General features: G+C 40.0%; 1 protein-coding gene across 5 annotated transcripts; it reads right to left on the bottom strand.

Moving 5' to 3' along the window:
- Nucleotides 1-460: 460 nt before the first annotated feature.
- Nucleotides 461-20,845, bottom strand: LOC116316849 (ral GTPase-activating protein subunit beta-like). Of its 5 annotated transcripts, none has more exons than XM_039613837.1 (33): nt 20,716-20,845; nt 19,600-19,776; nt 18,820-19,022; nt 18,143-18,309; nt 17,865-18,039; nt 17,096-17,227; nt 16,876-17,021; nt 16,599-16,649; nt 14,700-14,744; nt 12,932-12,979; nt 12,295-12,446; nt 12,051-12,216; nt 11,788-11,917; nt 11,535-11,702; nt 11,036-11,150; nt 10,811-10,943; nt 10,610-10,671; nt 10,440-10,530; nt 10,228-10,349; nt 9,830-10,012; nt 9,561-9,709; nt 5,812-5,981; nt 4,874-5,019; nt 4,545-4,700; nt 4,080-4,265; nt 3,541-3,699; nt 3,222-3,339; nt 3,023-3,139; nt 2,401-2,480; nt 2,218-2,296; nt 1,812-1,866; nt 1,588-1,727; nt 461-1,513 (listed from the first exon to the last, which is right to left on the bottom strand). In XM_039613837.1, the coding sequence occupies exons 2-33, from the start codon at nt 19,753-19,755 to the stop codon at nt 1,341-1,343; spliced, it is 4,173 nt and encodes a 1,390-aa protein (XP_039469771.1). In that variant the 5' UTR covers nt 19,756-19,776; nt 20,716-20,845; the 3' UTR covers nt 461-1,340. The 5 variants fall into 5 exon arrangements, 4 of the variants coding, with proteins under 4 accessions (XP_039469771.1, XP_039469772.1, XP_039469773.1 ...); XM_039613838.1 differs by having other exon boundaries at nt 4,883-5,019; XM_039613839.1 differs by having other exon boundaries at nt 4,916-5,019.
- Nucleotides 20,846-21,271: the final 426 nt, after the last annotated feature.

Raw genomic sequence — 21,271 nt, 5'->3', positions numbered from 1 at the left:
CTGAAACATAATATCCCAGAGGTGTTTTGTTGGCTGTAGGTCAGGTATTAATTCCTTCATTATCCAGAAACTCCCTGCATACTCTTGCCGCAGGCATTGATGTGTAACAGGAGGAACCCTCCATAAATATGTCCCCCTAAACTGAATAACATTGTCCATGACTTCTCCAGACCCTTTGATCTTCTGTGACATGGCAAGCAGGCTCTCATCTGTGAAAAGCACAGGGCACCACTGGTACCCTGTACTTCTCATAAACAAATAAACAAACATAAACAAACAAAGCATATCTTACTTGGAGGAGGCCCTGGGGTAGACCCAGGACACACTGGAGAAATGACATCTCTCAGCTGGCTTACTGCTTACCTACTGGTCATGGATCAGCAATTGACAAAAAAAATCCAGTGATCAGATGATTGCATCAGTTAATGAGTTTAATCAGTTATATTTACCCCCCCCCCCCCCCAAAAAAAAACATAGATGTGTCATTGCATATGTTCTGTAGTTTCCATTGTAAAGGTATTTTGCTGTTAATAAAATGGGCAATGTAATTCAACAGAGGAACAATTAGGTGGTTGATGGGATGAACATAAGACTCTTAAGGTACACAGGTTTTTGCTTTCCTTTTTAAAACAAAAAAACATACAATATCTGTATACAGTATCTGTAATTTCTATTTTTAGTCTAGTCTTTAGCTGGAGGCAGAAACAGAACCTTTTTTGTCTGATTGGCTAACTTAACAACCCTCTCACACAATGTCTCTCTCTCACACACACACATATATAATTCCCCTCCCGCCCCTGTGGGCGGTCTATCTTTCAAGCTGGCGTTCTCAACTAGAGGCCTGGGAGCTTGAGGGTCCTGTGCAGAGTCTTAGCTGTTCCTAGGACTGCACTCTTCTGGACAGAGATCTCGGGTGTTGTTCCTGGGATCTGCTGGAGCCACTTGCCTAGCTTGGGGTTCACTGCACCTAGTGCCCCGTTTACTATGCATGTAACCCATTCCACCGAGGTTACTTGCATAGTAGCATTCCAGCAGCGCCCTATTTTTATCTGTTGCCCACCGATGCCGTCTTGATCCAGTAGCCCACTTCTCAACAGGGTGTCCTGGTTCCTCAACACCTATCACAGACCTTGTTAATTCAGGCAACGTCCGAGCCGGTATGGCTTCATATTTATGTCTCTTGCTCATGTCTGAGGTAGGCTTGGTTAGCATGGGGGTCTAATCCTAGGACCCTTACTGGAATCGGGAAACGAACCTTTGACTCCCATTGCAAAGGCGCACATGCACGCACACACACACACACACACACACATGCAATTGTAGTGTTAGCAGATTGGAGATTAGGGTTCATGGAAAAGGGAAGAGTAAAAGGCAGGTTCAGAGTGGCAGCTGCGGTAGCGAAGAGTGATGTCATTGATGATGTGCTTTCTTCTAATGTGAGGCGGTGGAGTAGAGTCACTTTCTAACAATCTTCGATGGCACCAGTTTATCACCATCTCCCTAACCAAAAAACCTGGAGACAGGGAGACAGTCAGACAAGAAAAAAAGCAGTGACAGATGCAGACATGAAGACAAAGAGACACATACCCAGTGACCTCTTGCTGACCACACTCCCGCTGACCAATGGGACTACCAAACCGAACTTGCTGGTGGTGTTTTCACTGACATGGATTCGGTAGAGTCCAGTTTTCAGAGGATGTATGTAAATCAGCTGGATTGTGGATATACTAACAGATTGATGGACAAAAGTGTGTTAGCACATTTTAAGATTTTTCATAGTCTTAAAGCATGAGAATGAATGAGAGTTTTACCTCATCTCTGTTTGTGACCTGGTATGTGACAGGAGACCAGACACAGGGAAATTCTCTGAAACACAAAAACACATTTTCCCTCCATTCACGGCATAGACAGATTAGATCAAGATCACCTACATTAATAGTTAATCTGCCACAGGCCAGGCCACGAAGATTCCAGAGCTTGTGTTCCTGTGTTTAAACATGTAGTGAACTGTGTGAGTAGTATAACACTTTGTCTTTGAGCTGGCCTAAGTGTGTTGATCACTCTATGTGTATCAGTCTCTCCAGGAAACTCTTCTGAATTTAAGACATCTCTCACTGGTAGTCTCTTTGTCTGTGCCATCTGTAATTTCACCATGGACTTTAAATTTGCACAGAGCAAGCATGAACTTCTGCTTTCAGAAAAATGAATCATAGTTACCAATGTCCTCGAACCGTTCGACCCAGACTATCATCAAGTTGCATTCAGAGCTGTTACATGGCATCATTGCTGGATAACTCTGTACAGACATGAGAGACCAAGAGACAAGTAAGAAACGAGTAGGTAAGAGAGATACAAATGAGAGGAACAAGGAGAAAAGTCTTTTATTTTGAAAGTCCATACATTGGATTTAGAGTGACATGGTAGGTTGAGTGGTGACTCAGCAGATGGGAAAAACATCTCTGAACTCTTTGACGAACCATCTAGTTCCAAGAAAACAAAATGGGTCAAATAAAATGTTTTCCTACAAAATTTATAAATTACTCACAACCTTATATGGTGACATGTATTCTTAAAATCATAGTAAATGTTAGATTTCACACTATTATGTTTTAGCAGAAATATTCAATTTTTAATATTCATATTCATTCAAAAGTTTCACTTATGAATGATTTTCTGTTTTATTGACACTCATAGATTTGAAGATTAAGTAAGTCATAGGTGAAGCTCTTTCTTGTTCCCAACTAAATCAGGTTTAGTCATGTGTCAGTTTCATGTTCTTTGAACCATCTTATTTTTAACAGCTTTGCTTAATTTGGTTTCATTATTACCTGAGTAATTACAGGAGTGTTGATTTGAATACAAAACAAAAAAAAACCAAACCAAAATGAAAACATGAAACTTGCATCTCAAATACTAACATGCTTTGCTTTCCTCAAGTCACATACCACACAAACCATCTAGGTCAGAAGCTTGGATTAACTGTTTCACTAATGCACATTATGTGTTACCATCAGACACTGACTGTGTAACAGTGATGGAACAATGAAGGTGAGCTCTGTCAGACTGTCTGTGAACATCAGGATGAACCTCTTCCCGTCAAACACACTCCCTCCGCTGTCACCCAGCACAGCAGAAAATTCTGGTAGAAGGAAAATAACCAATCTGCATCAGCAAGACAAGCCTTAAGAGTGTGCTGTGAATGGCCCAATCAGAACACATACCAGATCTGTTAGTGCTGACCCTGCCCACCTGTCCCACCTCCACCGGCCAACCAAGAGATGACAAGAAGTCGAGGAAGTGTGAATGGACATTGCAGGCTGACTCCACATTCTTCAGGATCTATACACAAACAGATATTAAAAATAACAATAATTTGCAAATAATTGTAACTAGATCTGAAAGTGTGTCATTTTCCACACAAAATGAAACTGAAAGAGAAGAAAACAACCTTAACCAATCTAAAACGAAATATGAAATATCTTTAATTGAAACAAATGTTGAACACAGTCAGCTGCTCATTTATAGCCCTAAGGAGGTTGCCTCAGCCTCTGTCCTCTGTCCTGCTCCCATGTAGAAGATAAAGGTGGAATCGTAGATTCTTGATGGCTGCTGGTCCAAATTTCTCAGACTGTCAAAGAAACCTGGAAGAGATGAGTCGAGCGCCACAAGCGGAGCTGGAACACCACTGATACCTGGATCCTACAGAGAGAGACATAGATAAGCACACTCACACTTGTAAATACAATCAGGTACATAAGTTTTTGGACAGTGACAAGATTTTGCCAGTTTTGCCTCTGTATACCACCACTTTTGATTTTAAATCAAACAATTAAGATGGTACTGAAGTGCAGACTTTCAGCTTTAAGTATTACATCAACTGTTTAGCAATTACAGCCATTTTTATACATGGTATTATATTGTCAGAGGCTTAAAAGTAATTTACTTAAATTACATTTTATTTATATAGTGCCAAATTGCAACAACAGTTGCCTCAACATGCTTTATATTGTAAGGTAAAGGCCCACATTAAGGCAGTGAAGACCCCACAACCAGGCAACCGCCTATGAGCACCTCTTTACCTTTACACTCTCAGATGTCAGCAGGCCCAAGTGGGACAGGAACAGTCTTGCCGCCTGGAAATGGGTGACAGGTGGAGGAGGTCTACAGGTCATCGTGACAGCCGAACGACTGCTCGCTTGTGGTCGAGCCTCAATTTGCTGCTGTCTCTTTAAAGCTGTTTGCAAATGTTCTAGTTGCTGCTGCACCTGGTCAGTAAAAGGTTACACCTGGATTTACACTGTATTTACAACTGTCACACACCTGTAACACCTGACCAGTTCAACATACTCAGGAGATAATTTCAGTAATTGGCTTAACTACACCATACCAAGTTTCAAGGAGAGAAAAAATTAATTACTGAGGAGCAGCCTGGGTCATAAACATTGAAAAAAAAAAAAAAAGACTGTCATCATCTATAACTGATAATTCAGTTTAAAGAAGGAGCATATACTGATATACTGGGTTTCATCCGGCTTGGTTCTTACCTCCTCAGTAATGGTCTCATGCAGAATTGGAATACTATGATCTGCCTTAACTGATGGAACTGTATCAAAGCATTCAGGAAGCAGCTGCTGTTTGATAACAGTTTGTATTCTGGCATCTTCCTGGGCCATGCTGTGCTGTTCTGGTATCAGGGGTTCCTGAAAACAATCATCAGATATGAGTGAGAAGAAATGACTGACCTATCCTGAAAAAAAAGTACTACAAAATACGACTTCACAAACACAAGACATCTAAGTGGCTGTGTACATCTTTTATATAATCTATTGTAAATCTATTGTAATCTATGATAAAGTCCTGTGAAGGAACGCACAACATTTACTGAATCATACGGCATCAGCTTGGAAGTGTCCACCTGTGTGTCAGCTTGTCCCTCGTGGGGCTTTGGACAAAGCTCTAGACTCCAAGTGTGGCGTCCTGACGGTCCCCTGATCACCATGATGAGCGATGGATACTGTGCTGCACTCACCATTGAAAAAGCAAAAACACAATCAAAACTATCAATGGGCAGCTTTGAACCTCCCAAAGATTAGTTTTATGTGGTACGGTAGAAGCTGAAAACTAAAATATCTATTAAATATTACAATATGTGCAACACAGTATATGTGGAGTACTGCCTGTGTTCCTGTTGTGCCAGGATCAGTGTGAGTATGTGATGTGATAAGCCTGTGGATGCTGGAAAGATTAAAAGTTTCTACCGTGACTCTAGTAATACCAGGCACATGTGAAAGGGGATTCAGGCAGTAACAGATTATAAGGCTGTGTGACAACAACACATTCTTAATGAACTTGGAAAGGATGGCAACACCCCTGCAAAAGCCAGTCTTCACCTTGATGACAAAGCAGTAAATCTCACTGTGGCTGATGGCTTTAAAAACCTGAGGAGAGTGAAAATAAAGAAGGCAGCAGGCTGCAACAACATTTTGAGACAGGTACTCCCAGAATGTTGTTTGTCAGCTCAGCATTCAAAACATCTTCCTGCTGGACTTCCTCATCAACAGACTGCAGTCAGTGAGAGTAGGTAACAGGATCTCCATCGCTCTCTGTTCCATGACTGTATCATTAGTGGAGTTCAATTTCATGTCTGGAATGATGAATGTACACTGTTTTTCTGCTGCTATTGTTGCTGTGCAATATATTTATTTCCTAATATCCTGTACAGTTTTCCTTAGTAACGTAAATAGAAAAAAATTTGCTTATATTCCCAGATTCCTTTTGATCATTTTCAGAATTAGTTGTATCAGGACTTACCCTGTTCACGTCTCAGTGTTTGCTCCCAAAAGGCTAGGATCATGGAGCTTTCCAGCACAAAATATCTGAACTTCTCAAGACTGCTGTCACTCTGACAGGAAGAGCGAAGCAGAACATCCTCATTGAGGAAACCACTGACGAAAGGGAATGCCTCTGAAACCTGCATAACACTGAGACAAATACAGACCACATCCTTAAAACTAGGCATGCCCCAGTCTGATAGATGGATAGGATGTTTGGTGGTAACAAACCAATCTAAAGTTCATCCATTCAGTTCACCTGTATGTTTACCATGGAGCAGGTCAGCAGTTGCTAGCAAAAGAGGTAATGTACACTATGTTGCCAAAAGTATTTGCTCATCTGCCTTCTAGTGATAGGAATTCCGGCTCTTCTTAGAGAACCGGCTCTTTCGGCTCCCAACCAGCTCTTCAGGTTGTATTGTTGCTTTAATTAATTTACTATCAACAACAATAGAAAATTATGCACAAAATGAATTACTAATTACTAATAACCACTAATGTAAAAAAGTGTGTTTTTTTTATTTATATATGTTTATTATATAAATATGCTTTTATTTATTCACTCCACATAAAATTTAAAAAATAAATTATAAAATACAAAAAACAACCCTTTACAATTCTACTTTAACTATTTAAATTTTCAGCTTTTTCCTTTTAAGCAAATTTTAAGTGAAACAACACAAAACACTGCAAACCATAACACAATAAAATATAAATTAATATGCAAAACAAAAAAGAAGATGCACGTTCTCTGTCATTTAGGCCTGGGATGATTTTTTGGGAGAATGTTTTCCTGCTTGGAATTGCATACATAGGATTCAGTGCATTAATAAACTTTCTGAATCCTTTAACATTCACAACTGAAAATAGTTGGAAATCAAGTGCAATCATTTTTACCAGGTCTGTATAAATTGAGTTCTCTTGCTGTGGTCACAGACGTCTGCAAAAACTGTCTAATAGAGCTCTGGGTTGGTTTAGGTGGTTGTGGTGGTATACTGCAAGATGCTGTTGATGCAGCAACAGCAGCAACAATTGCAGTAGATACACTTGCACCTTCATTAATATCACACTCAACTGACTACGTTTTATCTTGCACTGATGGGTGGACAGTTCTCAGGGGCCTGTGCAGGTTGTTTGTGGAGCCGGCTCTATATGATATCCTTTTCTTGCAAACTCTACATTCTGCCTATGTACTGTCAATAAAATTGAAATGGCTCCAGATTTTGCTTCTTTTCATAGTGTCACTTATTTTCTTTACTATACCTTTCTAATGTGATGATGTTGTCGCTTGTTGTTGCCCCTGGCTCTCTTTCTCTCCCTCCTGCTCTGTTCCTGTGCTACTGCGAGTGTAACTACCGGCCCTCCCCCCTCTGCTCAGTGCAAACACAAGGCTCACGTGCGGCGTGAAGCGAAAAAAGTGAGAGAGGGAAAAAAAGAAACACGGCTCCCAGTAAGGAACCGGCTCCCGTCGTTCACTTCAAAGATCCGGCTCAAAGAGCCGTTTCGTTCGCGACCGACACAACACTACTGCCTTCACATGCATACGAACCTGACTGAGACGTCATTCTTAACCCATAGAGTTTAGTATGATGTCGGCCCACCCTTTACTTCTTCTGGGAAGTTTTCCACAAGGTTTAGGAGTGTGTTTATGGGAATTTTTGATCATTTTTCCAGATGCACATTTGTGAGGTAAAACACTGATATTTGACAAGAAGGCCTGGCTTGCAGTCTCTCCTCTAATTCATCCAAAAGGTCTTCTGTTGTGTTAAGGTCAGGACTCTGTGGGTAGGGTCTTGACCTTACAATGTAAAGCACCTTGAGGCAACTGTTGTTCTGATTTGGCGCCATATAAATAATATTTATTTGAATGTATAGACCACTGGTGCACAAAGGAAGTAGAGGAAACCAACAGCAAAGTACAGTGGTTTTGAGATATTTCACTATAGCTAAACAGGGCTTTTCTTTCGATAGTTTGCAGTAACGTTAATTTGACTAAAAACTGATGACTAAAAGGCTGTAAAGATAACAATGCTCTTTCTTTCTGGGTCACTCTATCTCAAATCAAATCACCTCAAATTTTTAGAACATTTTCTGCTCAACCAAGTCAGAGGTGGAACGTTTTGATTTCTGTGAAATTTTAGCTTCACATATTAAAATACTTTTCTTGATATTTTTTACTTTTAAAAAGGCCGATTCACCTAGTTTTTGGCTATTTTTGGGGCACTTTGAGATCTGAGACAATGTTTTAACATGAATATCCCAAAACATTAAAAGGTTAAAAGCCCAAAATTTTGGACAAATGTAACAATTCAATCTCTTAGCATGGCCGATTTGAAATACAAAAAACAAACAAAAAAAGAAGCAGTACTGTAAAGTCCCACATTGCAATAAAAATATAGAACGCGAGTTCTGTAAAAAAACAAACAAAAAAACCCCAAAAACCCAAACAAACAAAAAAAACCCCAATTTTTTTTTTACAAATACTAAAACAATTTGTACAAACGATTTAAAAAAAAAGGATTAATTAGCTAATTTCATAGTCTTGCAAGACAGCACCCTACCCCCTACCCCTAACCCCCTAATACTAACCCTAATACCATGGCACAACCAAGCATGGATCAGGCTACCGGCATGCTGAGTTGCAGAATGAAAATGCTACATTGTTGCATTTTTTATGCCTCTCCTTTATCCAGGGCAATATGCATACATGCAGGTTTGTTACACACATATTTGTCATGGTTCTGGGTCATTTCCTGTCTTACTTTAAAGGTACCTCGTGTTTTATGTTCAGTTTGCTTCCTCTGCCTCGTCCTGTCTGATTAGCTCCCACTGTGTTTCCCTCCTGTTTCTCGTTACCTCATGATTCCTTCTGTATTTAAGCCCTCTGTTTCCCTCTGTCCGTTTTTGCGATCTTCCTCATTCCTGGCTGTGTGTTTCTGTGTGTGCTTAGATTTCAGTATTCCCAGTTTAGGTTAGTTTTGTATTTCTTTGACATTCCAGCAATAAAGCTGTGTTCCTATGTTAAGTCTTGCCTAATGAGTCTGCATTTGGGTCCAATCCTGCCTGCTCCACACAGCTAATTTATGACACATATAGATATACACATAGAGATAGAGATAGTAGGGTAGGACAAATACACCAATTAAGGGTCTTTACCTTACAGTATTAATATTAAGAGTGTTGTTGTGATTTGGTGCTCTATAAATAAAACTGAATTGAATTGGATATGATTGAACTTGTAGTAAAATAATGCATTGTTGCCAGCTTCATAAACATTATTTCACTCATTTGTCTCCATTGCATCTGTGTCATGTGTGTGAAGAGCAATAAAAGGAGATTCACTCAGACTGAGAACATAGCTGGGATCAGAAAGCTTTCTACAATGAAATGTTTAAACAATAACTGTGTTTGGGGCTGACAGTCACCTAAATCTTTGATGAACATTAACAGATTTTTGAAATGACAGAATGGCACTTACATAAATCCTTGAAGCAATTCATGTCAAAACTCTGTTTTTGTTTCTGTTACTTGTTAAGAAGCAACCAAAATGCATGACATAAACGAAGTCAGATCTTATATGCAAAATGATTGGTTTCTATAATCTCTACAATCTTAATGTTATTGGTACTGTGATGCTCACCAGCTAAAAACGAAGTCAGATCTTATATGCAAAATGATTGGTTTCTATAATCTCTACAATCTTAATGTTATTGTTACTGTGATGCTCACCAGCTAAGTGTGGCCTCTGCTGCCTCCTTCACCCTCAGAGAGGCTGGGTTTTGGTCTTTCTCCTCTTTACATCTCACTTTTTGTTCCTGTCTAGACTTCATGCCTGAAATCCCAAGTTCCACAATCTCCAGGACCTCCAACAAACACTCCTGAATAAAGACAAATAAAACACACACTGAATAAAGCGCATGGATGTTCACCTGGTGCTCAGTCATCTGGCAGTTAGATATCTCTTTGATACATAGTGATCAGTTGGTCTGGTCAGTTACCTTATGGCCAAGCAGTGTGGGATGTTGTGTTAACCAGACATTGAGACATTGGAAGGCAGCAACAATGATGGAGTGCAGATCTCTGGAGTGAAGAGGAGGAGGACGACTGCACTGAAAAACAATGTAGGTGCAGACCGAACTGACTACTCGCATCCTCTCTGACTCCTCCACTCGCACCTCCACCTGCAGGGGGATAGATACAGGGTCATAGTGGAAGACTGCCAATACTGAGTTTCCCTGTATAATTTTGAGACCTCAAGAGCTTCGCATTTAAAGGATGCCTGTAATAATTTGGTTCCGTATAAATAACATTGATTTAAATTTAAGGTTTTCTTGATCTCGCTGAGTGTGTGTGTGTGTATGTGGGTGTGTGTGTGTGTGTGTGTGTGTGTCTCCACCTTGGCCAATCCTCCCAGTACTTCCAGGGCAGACAGACAAACTGCTGAATCATTCCTCCACTGAGAAGTCAGACGCTGAGTGAGCAAACGTAGAAATTGAACCCACAAAACTGCCGCTGCATCTGATTGGACGCACATAGCTGCAGTTAGATTCTTCAGATATGAGGGATTGATCATATAAAACAAATTAAAATGAATCGATTTGTAATTACTCGATCCTCTGGTCCATCGGTTCGCACTGGTCTGACTTGCCCCCAAAGCCTGTTTGAGTTTACTGGTCCCAGTAAGCAGGGGCTCAGTTTCCTAAAAGCAAAAGCACAGAAAAAATAACAGTTTGTGTCTCATAAAATGAAGGCAAATGTCTAGATATCAGTACACTCACTTGCTGAGTTCGTCCTGCAGGCTCTAACACAGCTGAATCCTGAACCAGATTCAACATGGCCGCTATACAAACACCAGATCAGAAGTGATTACAATGGAAAAATCTTTCATATCAAACACTCACACATGAACTTCTGTTAACTGACCACGGGCTCAAAAACTAACCCCAGGACCAATAATTGGAAAACAATCAGTAACTGACCCAGGAGGAGCTGTATGTTACAGGTGTCCGCCTCTGTCTGCAGAGCTCCAATCAGGACACTGATAAGGCGTGGCTTCAGTGACAGGAGCGTACCTGTTGCAGCATCAGCACTTAACTTCCTATCCAGTAACTCCTAAGCAGCAAAGTGAACACTACTGCTACAGTGATCTGGCTCAGCTCTGCACAGGCATGGGTACGTTTTTAAGCAAGTGCATGATAAGTTACCTCTAACTGGATTGATCCAAAGTGCATAGGGATGGGCAGCAGGGAAAGCAGGACTAGGATGGAGGCTCGCCTTAAATCCACCGGAGTGACAAAATTCTTAAACTTCAGCAGCTCTCTGAGTGAGAGAGAGTATGAGAGAAGCCTTGATTTTAGTAATATTTACTATGGTTGAGATTCAGGTGAGCGACAAAATCCAACAGCCTGAAATCCTGGTAGATTATAGCATCTATGAGGTGTTACTTTCTGATCTACCAGGGCAGACTCATGACTCAGCCTCCAATCAACTTGCCAAATTCCATAGATGCAGTTTACCAATGAACAATTCTAATTTTTAAGTTGTTTTGGGCTGAAAGACGCTTTACAACCCATTCTTCCTCCTTTTCATTCTGTTTCTCACTGAGTTAATGTCTAACATTACTAATGTCAGCTTTATTCTGCTACTTTTTAATAAAATATAATTTTTCTCATTGAACAATTACAGTATTTGCAGTACTTGCACCTGTCAAGCAGCACATTTTCCAGAGCTGAGATAAAGGGAGGTAGCAGTATGTTGACTCCTCTTAGGTCACAGCAGAACAGAGAGGTGGAGTTCAGCAGAATGGAGGCCAGAACAGGGGAACTGGCCTTCTCTGACGCTTGAAGACCCTGTATCAAAACCAGGTAGAACCTTGCAGAATAACAGAAGGAGAACCATAATCATTACACTGCTCAAACACGGATGAATAGCTCTGAACAGGTGAACAGACAGGTACCTGGACAGGTAGACAGACAGAATGTCCTCTGCTGTCTTCCTACAGCTGAAGATCCTGCAAAGTGTCCCGCAAGCCTCAGCTCGACCTGCTGCCCATCCATTTGACATCACAGCAACATCACCCTGCCCAGCTGAAGAAACAGTTCAGTAAGTAAGATAAGGAAGCACAGTAAGAGTACACAAGGAATACAATAACTATTGTACCGTGCCTACTATGTGTACGTGTAGTATGTGTTTTGCAAAAACAATACTGCAGAGACAGACCAGAGTCTCTGCTGATTAGTGCAGCATCAAACAGCCAGCAACCAAACAGATGTAGAAGGGAGTCCACATTACACCTGAGGGGTGAGGGAGAGGGTCTGAGAGAGGAACAAAAAGGGGAGGAGAAGGAAGAAAGCTGGGAGAAAGATTTCCAGTAGGATGATGGACTCTGAAACAAGAGAAGAAGCAATAACTTAAAGAGACCAAGAAATGCTACATGACAAATGAAAAACAAGTACTGTGGTACCGTGGGAGTCTTGTTGGTTGTCTTAGAAAAATTTGCTGCTGTCACTTGTCTGTTGTATGGAGGGGAGGAACTGGTTGAGGAGGGGGAGCTGGGCACGCTCAGTACATTCACTGGTGTGGGTGGTGCACTGCCAGAACGAGGCCGGGAGATACCTGAGAAAAAAAGGAATAGGGGCACCTGAGCACCATTTTGCTGATATATTTACAAAAAGAAAAAAAAGTGTGCAAGTGCCTTTTATCTTCTCTCATTGGTGTATCAGAGTTGTAAGTGGGGATTTGGAAAGTTTAGTTCAGGCCTAATTCAATTTGACAAAGACTTTAAGGAAGACAATAGCAGCCCATCAAGTGGCAGCACTGTTGAGGAGACAAAAGAATATGTCTATATGTAATATATGTAATATTTCAGGAAGCCTGATGGCCACAACCTTTTTAGCTTGTTTTCCAAGTAATATCTATTCATCCTGCCATTATCTTGTGAATAAACTTTCTCCAGAAGGCTGAGGATACTAAGAACCCAATAATTGGAGCAAATCCCCCACCCCACCAACTTATTTTCTAAATGCAAACCATCACCCTGATTTGTCACTCTACAGTGAAACTGAACTGAACTGAAGTCAATGGGTATCTGTGGGGCTTACCATAGGAGGGCAGACGGTCTCTGAACGGGCTTTTGGTCACAGAAATACCTCGGAGGAAACAAGGAGAAAAAGTATTACCAAGCTGAAATTGTTAAACCAAAGCAAAGGTGCCAATTTGGCCTAACAAAAACATACAAAATAAACAATAAAAGAATAAAAATAAAAGTAATAATAATAATGATAAAATCTCTAGAATATTTCTACATTGTCGATCTAATAAAGGTTTGGATCGGGTTGTACTTCAAGGTGTTAAACTAACTTAAGCTAAACTAAGCATGGACAGGTCTACTGACAACCAGTGTTGGGTATGATGCGTTACAAAGTAATACATTACTGTACTCACATTGCATTTTTAAGTAACACAGTAATGTAACATGTTACTGCCCTAATTCAGTAATTACAATTATCAATTACAATATCAAGACAATTATAATTATCTTGTTACTTGCATTACAAAAGGTTCTTCATTTATCTCCATGACCAGCTCACGGAAAGAAAATAAAAACATCAAACATACATGCTTTGTCATTCATGGGCACCTGTGCTACAATCAGCTGATTTCAGTTTGTGTGTAGAACAAGGAGCGGTCTACAGTGGAGATATGGACTTTACTATTACACAAAAGACAAAAGAGCAATCAAAGTTACACATTATAGTTCTAACAGAATTTCCACTCTGTAAGCATCTGCAAAGACAGCATGCTAACACAAATAACCCAGGGCAATGATAAAGCTGAGTGTATGCTAATCCCAACCCATCAGTCAGACCCTGACAGATAACAAAGGCAATGATGAGCCATCGGGCTTGCAGCCTCTGTTTCTCTCTGTTCATATTTCTATGGTAGAATCACTCTGGCGATCACTTTAAAATTTATTTGGGTTGATTTTTAACAATGCTTTGTGTTGTTGACTTTGTGTTCATATGTAAATACTGAAAGACAGATCCTATGTGAGTCCTCATTAGGATAGGGATTTGTATTTGCATGTGAGATGTATTTGTTATATTGTTAACTGGTAATTATGTCCATTTTATGAAATAACACACAAGTAATGTAACCAGTAGTGCTACTTTTCTTGAGTAGTGACCCTAACAAAACTATAAAAACAAGGACACGTTTGATATCACTATATTAAGTATTATAGAACAGTGAACAGTGAAATAAGCAGAGATTAAACACTACATTTGTATTCACTCACTCGTCCAAATAAAAATAATTGAATTTAGGTGTTCATATTACTTCAATGGCCACAGATGTATAGAAGATCTAGGTATTTAGACTTCTTCTACAAACATTTGTGAAAGAATAGGTCTCTCTCATGAGCTCAGTGAATTCCAGCGTTCTACTATGATAGAACGCTGGAATATGTCACCTGTGCAACATGTTCAGTTGTGAAATGTCCTTGCTATTCAATACACTGTTAGTGGTATTACAACACAATGGAAGACATTGAGAACAACAGCAGATCAGCTATGAAGTGGTAGGCCACCTGGATCAGCAAATGCTGGGAATAGTATGTAGTAGTTATGTTCAACATATGATTTCATATGTTGAACATAACAAGCTTGGAGCATGTCAGCTATGCAGCATAGGTTACCATGACAATGTATCCCAGTAAGAGGCGAATCACCACTGAACAACACTGAAAACTCACTGATAAACCTAAAGTTACCTTGATAATCGTTGCTAATCTTGTTTGGTTCTCTCAAATGACTCTAGGTCTAATTTAATTAGTTAATTGATTGGTTTAATCTGATCAGTTTGGGTTACCAAAAGAAGGCAGCCGGTCTCTGAAGTGCAGTCTTGTTGTCATTTCTGAAGAAACACAGAAACAAAACCAGTAAACTATGAATAAAAATGCTTCCTAAAAGTGATATAATATTTTTGTTAAGGGCTGTGCATTAAAGCTGAATGACTGTATTTAATTTCGGCGCTCTTCATCCCTACAGTGGAGTTTAAGTTAAACAATCGAGGTGTAGGGATGGGTATCGAAACCCGGTTCTTGTTGAGAACCGGTTCCCACTGTTTCAATTCCTTGGAATTGTTTGCCATTTTTGCAAACGATTCCCTTATCGATCCCAGTCGCCCCGAATGACGTCACCACGTTGCGGAGCGTCATTTACCTGGCAGGCTGCCTAAGCGGCTCAAACGCTCAAAAGTTTGGTTATACTTTAGGAGAACAGATGACAACGGGGCAACTTGCAATACTTGCAAAGTAGATATTTCATTTAAGGGAGGAAACACTACGAATATGCAAAAGCATTTGCTCACAAAACACTTAAATGAATGTCGTGTTTTTAATTCCGCTCCGGACTCGTGAATCTCAACCCAGCAGCAGCGGTAACGTTTGCACGTCCTCTCCCGTTAATGCGGCAGGTAAATAATCAACTAACAGTGGATATTATGTTAGCGCGATCTGCCTTATTACAAAACCTGCCATTACTGTGCGTTTACTGCATTTAGGTGACCATGATGAGAGAGACGGAGTCTGGCTGGCTCAGATGCTGGCAGTTCTCGCTGCAGTCTACCGGTAGCGTCTCCTTTCAGGCCAGGATAGACGAGCAGTGACTAAGTTTGTGGTCAAAGGCTTGCACCCATTTGCCACAGCAGATGCCCCCGATTTTCGGTAAGTGAATGTGTTTAATTGTAGCTAGTGACATTACTGGATATTCTTGTGTAATTGCTACAGAATAATTTATGTTATACTTTGTTATTGCTACAGAAGAATATTTATTTTATTATTTTACATTTACAATTTTTTTTTCCTGGGGACCCTGTGACACCCCATTGAAGAGCCATAGGCTGTGGATCTCTTAAGATCTCACTGTTGGGTTTGTAAGGCCATGTTACTCCTAAATTTCTATCTTGTTCAAACAGAAGATATAAAACAAAGTTCTAAGCTAATCGACCTTAGTGTTCTCCTTTTTTAAAAAGAATCGATAAGAGAATTGATAAAGAATCGAAAATGGAATCGGAATCGTGAAAATCTTATCAATAACCATCCCTATCGAGGTGTGATTAAAGTGCAGACTTTCATCTTTAATTCAAGGGGTTTAAAAGAAATATTTTATTGACTTTATTGCCATTTTTACCAACATGCCCCAATTTTCAGAGCCTCTAATGTGGACTGAAAAACAGTTTCATAAGCAGTTTCAAGGCCTGTTCCCTTGTTGTTGCATGAAAAATTAAGATAAAAGATCTAGAGGTCACTTCAAATATTTAAGTTGTATTTGGTATGTTTTTACTGGAACCTAATTAATACAGGTGAAGGAGGCCCATGTCAGACTGACAAAATAAAATCACTAGTGTTTATGATAATGTGACAGGTGATACGAGTAGCAGAATGAACTCTGAAGTCTAGAGCTATACTCTGTGCACTCATTCTGCAAAATGCTGCAAAACTGTTCAGATGGGGATCAAATTACCCAAACATCTTTTGACCCTATGAAGATGGTGAGTTGTTTATAAAATGGCTGCAATTCATGCAGAGTTCATGCAAAACTCCTTAAATTAAAGCTGTACTTCAATCATATCTTGATTGTTTGATTTGGTAGTAGTACAAAATCAGAGATTGCACAAATATTTACTGAATTTGTAATGTGTCATGCATGTAAAGTAGAATGCATGGGTGTGATGGGTTTGTATCAGTTCAGTGTATTGTGTGTATACCAGTGTTTGGCAGGAGTTGTTCTATTGTTTCTTTATTTTCCACAGTCACACCTATAAAAAAACAACTTACAATAAATTCGTCAATGTTTGGTTATCATGGTTAAGTCACAACTATAATTTTGTTTTGGTATTTGAATATAAATTCAAAATAGAATTTATCTCTATTTTGTGATTAATAAAAAAAGAAATCAGTTAATGTAAAAACTTGGCACCAGATAGTGCCACCAGACAGATGCCTATACAAAGAGGTTAATGTGTAAAGTAAAGGTCAGTGTACCCAGGAAGGCGTCGACAAGGATCCTGAGTCCACTCATGGCTTTAAAGAAGATGTTTGGTAGCTGACTGTCACCTCTTCTTAACACCTCCCCCTGTGAAACTTGAGATGGAACAACAGCTGCTGTGCGACTAAGCTCCACCGGATTACTGGAGGTCAATGAAAGAGACATGTCACATGCCAAGTTAAAAACATCTGACCATGTTTCTGAAGCAATTGCTACCTAAATAAGTGGAGGAATCTGAACCAGGTCTGAGGGATTCGCTTATCATCCATGTCCTCAGGGATCAGGGCAGCATCTTCTTCTGGGACTTTAAAGTGAGGGAAGGATGGCCCAAAAGTCAGCTGCAGCAACCTGAGCACATTACAACAATGCAATTATGGACAAATAACCAGAGGAGTCTGCTCAGTGACAGGTTGCTTCTCCCCAAGTCTAGGACGAACAGACTCCTTTGTCCCACACGCCATCAAAAACTGTTTAACTCCTTGCTGGAGAGGAGGAGGATGGGAAACAGGAGGACAAAGGAAGGCACGGACAACTAAGCTGTAGTGTTTGCACAGGCTAAACACTAAATAAGAACTAATCACAGTGCAATAGACTGACAACAGTCAAAATACTGTGCAACAGACATTTGGCTGCTACATCTCATTAATGAGTATATTTCATTGCTTATTTATATATTCTGTATTTATATATGTATGTATATGCTATATTTATGCTTATATTCATATTCTCTTCCTTGAGGAAACTGAATTTCCTGGAGGAACCTACTCGATTAATAAAGTGTGGATTTATAAAGTTCTGTCTGTCTGTCTGTCTGTCCGTCCAACCTCATAATGTAACAGAATGCTGTAACAACATAGCACCAATAATCCAACAGAAAAACAATATAGTTCCCCAACAACAACAATAAAAACATCTCCCCATGAGTATTTTGTGGCTGCTGCTGGACAGAACTCAGTCACACAGTTTGTGATGTTTCTCTTTGAACCTGGAAGTTAAGGCTGCAACAACTCTGCACCACTGTTCCACAACTGCAGGCTGATGTCTCCAGCTGCTCAACATCTGTCTGCATGTCTGCCATAGTGAACGAGATGGAAAACACCGAGAGCAAGACAGCAGCCACACTTCAAGAAGCACCGCCATCAACAGGTCTGATACACCACCTACAGAAACAGAAGAACAGGTGAAGAAAGACAGGTGAGAGACAGACAGGAGAAATGGACAGGAGAGAGAAGTAAAGATGCAGGGGGTTAGGATCACTATCACCTGCAGCAGTTGCTGGAGACAGCATGGCATGGTTGATGCGAAGCAAGAAGTGCAACAGAGTCTCCCAAGTGTCTCTACTCATCATGGTACTCTCTCTAGCCAGTACTTGGACAGCACACAGAACCTGCTGATAGAGAGACAGGTAGACCAGATTTACCTGGTCTGACCTGAGAGGAGAGTCAAGAAGAGAAGAGTTCAGAAAAAACAGTAGCAAGTACAACCGCATTGATCTGCATGACACCAAACTAATGGCCAGTGGTTGGATATGATTAATATAGATAGAAGAATTTTATCTTTAGTAATCACTGTCTCAACTGGTTTCAGTCTGGTAGGTGTCACTCAATAGAACAGCTTTGTGCAACATAAGGTAGCAGAAACATCAACTATTTCAATCTGACCTGACTGATATTCATCAGACAACATCTTAACATGTTATACGTGTTAACAGTTAACAATACTTATAAGTATTATTAACTGTTAACACGTATAACATGTTGTTATAACAACATGAATATAATATATGGCTTAACTGGACTCAAAGAAGGGCTGAGTTGTGACTAAAAACATCAGGTATTCAAAACTACCAAGGTCCTTAAAGGTGAATGGTTCCTTAGTGGATCCTTGTATGGGATCAGAAAATCAGGGTCCTGAAATCAGGTCTAGGAAAGATTGTCTACCTGGGCAAGAACAGATTGAACAGGTGTCGGAGGATCTTCTGGACATACAGGTTGGGGTCTCTGCTGATTGGTGGAGGAGTGGAGTCTCTTGGAGAAACCAGGGCCATTAGCCAATCAGTGTAGATGTCCACGCAGAGTTTGACGGTATCTCCTTCTAGTGGGAGAGTGAGGCCATAACACAAGACCTCCATTGTCCACTTTACCTGCATATTCAGATTTCATATTATTATTATTATTATTATTATCATTATTATTATGTTTCTGTCCTCAGTGATGGATTTCAGATTCAGATGTTTCTTTTGTGTTTTTATGATGTCGTTTGTGTTACCTCCACAAGTAAATAAACTTGTTCAATTCAGTTTTATTTATGTGGGTCAAATCACAATAACAGTCACTTCATGAGCACTCCAGTAAAGCTAAGAGAGCTGTACAGAGGTTTGGGAGTTACATATGCTGACATACAGATGACTTATTTTTCAAGGAAAGCTCCATGCCAAACAGAAAAAGAAGTCCAGACCTGTCATCCATTGAAAATATTTGGTGAATTATTAAACAAAAAAATAGGAGGAGGCCTTTGTAGCTAGGTTTTAATGATTTGTAAAATGCTACATTCTCTGTTTATTAATATTTTACACGGCCCCTCTACATTCGTGGTAACTGTGTCTGACAGTATCCAACTTGCTTCGCAGTAAACTGGCCTGGGCTTCAAGTCATTCTTCACTTCCTGCTGTGTTGTCCACCCCCACTGTGTGTTTGGCTTTAGTTAGAGGTCACACTCACCTGTTTGTCTGTGCAGAGCAAGCTACGGGTGCCAGGGTTTCCAAGGCCAGCTCCCAGGGGTTTCACCACAGCAACAGCAATATCTCTGCCTACAGAAGGCGGGAAACAGCTGAGCACGCTCACTTGACCCCGCCCACCACACAGTGATCGGTCCATGGTTGGAAATTCAGAGCTCAACTGCATAACAGACAGAAATGTCTTACATTAACATGTTCTACTGTACAGTGAGGGTTTATTCTGATATTACTGTGTCTCAGACATGAAACCAAATCATTGTTTCTGACACATTAACCTCAGCATTTAATCAGTAGCAACATGAAGTCACTTTCAGCTCACACATACACACGCAGAGATTCTTATCGTGTGAACTGCTTAACAGCCTGCTTAACAGCATGGCAGTTAAAGTGTAACTGCAGCTACATTAAAACTGTCAGATGTGAGAACAGGTAAACAGATATCAGCAGTTGTAATCTTCCGTTTTTGCATTTTGTGTACATCTTTATTCTGCAGTCTTTTTGAAGTTCACATGAAGTTGGAAAATCTCTCACAGTAAAATTGATGCCTTATTGTCAGTTTAACAGATTTACACTGATAACTGAATTGCAACATGAATCTCTAACATGTGAGCCTGAAAGTACTCAGCTCACAGATACTACTGTAAAATTATCTAAACTATTATAACGTACAATTACTCAAATGCATTACTGAGATTAATGTCATACAATACAATACAATTTGTTATGCAATCTATAAATTCAACTGATACAGGATAAAGTGGTTGTTTGTTATTTTGAGTTCATCTAATCTACAAATTTCTCTCCACAGTGTCCATATATACAGTCCTTCTCTTAAGAAGAATAGACAGTGGCTAGATGGAGAGAGAAAAGCAGATAATAAAAGAAGGTGAAGGACACAAAGTAAACTGAAGAATAAGATGTGCTGTTGGAAGACATTTGGTCACTAAAATCAGGGTGTTTAAATAAAAGTAAAATAAATAAGTTCAGCTTGTATTGAAATAGTACTGCAGTAAATATACTCCCAGAGAAATGAAATACTGATTGCAAGACCATTCAACATTTCTAACAGCGGATTCCACATGAAACTGAAGTATCATACCTGCACAGGTGAGTCCAGCTGAATGGGTTGCAAGTGAAATTCTGCGCTACCACCTGCTGACACCAACAGTGAAATCAAATCAGTTACTCTAAGGCAAAACTTTAAGCTTGAAGTCACCTTCTGCTGCTGCCTTCAGGGTCAGTTAGGAAATGTGACATTTCAGTCAGAACCAGTTTAACTAGAGGTGCACCTCTTGAACTGTTATTGCCAGACTGCAGCAAAGCGCGGTGTGCAGAGACAGTTTGTAGTTTACATTAAACAGATGGATTTAGTATCAACATGTAGGACTGTCCCAATAGGTTGGTGTCACCCTGTTTGTTTTACTGAAAAGCTCCATGTGTTAGAGTCCAAACCAGTAATTATCTACTGCTATTCATTCAGATGCTACTCTCAGCAGTAGTTGGTTGCTCAAAATGTTCCCTAAGTACATCTTCATGCATCCAGGTAAGGAAATTCCAAAAAGTTGATTCTGTTCATCTGGACGTTTTCAGTGGGAGAAACATTTCATCACTCATTCAAGTGACTTCTTCAGTCTCAGCTGACTGCAGGTTTCCCC

This window comes from Oreochromis aureus, linkage group 6 (genome assembly GCF_013358895.1).
Source record: "Oreochromis aureus strain Israel breed Guangdong linkage group 6, ZZ_aureus, whole genome shotgun sequence".
NCBI lineage: Eukaryota > Metazoa > Chordata > Actinopteri > Cichliformes > Cichlidae > Oreochromis > Oreochromis aureus.
Note: the sequence above shows the minus strand (reverse complement) of the source record. Positions and strands in the feature narration are given on the sequence as shown.

Bases quoted from the DNA above. Each gene is read 5' to 3' on its own strand.
- LOC116316849 (XM_039613837.1), bottom strand. From the start codon at position 19,755: ATGGACCGATCACTGTGTGGTGGGCGGGGTCAAGTGAGCGTGCTCAGC. The intron at 17,022-17,095 runs GTAGCAATTGCT...ATTGACCTCCAG, and splicing joins AGATTCCTCCACTTATTTAG to TAATCCGGTGGAGCTTAGTC. The intron at 12,447-12,931 runs GTAAGCCCCACA...TTTTTTTCTCAG, and splicing joins AGACCGTCTGCCCTCCTATG to GTATCTCCCGGCCTCGTTCT.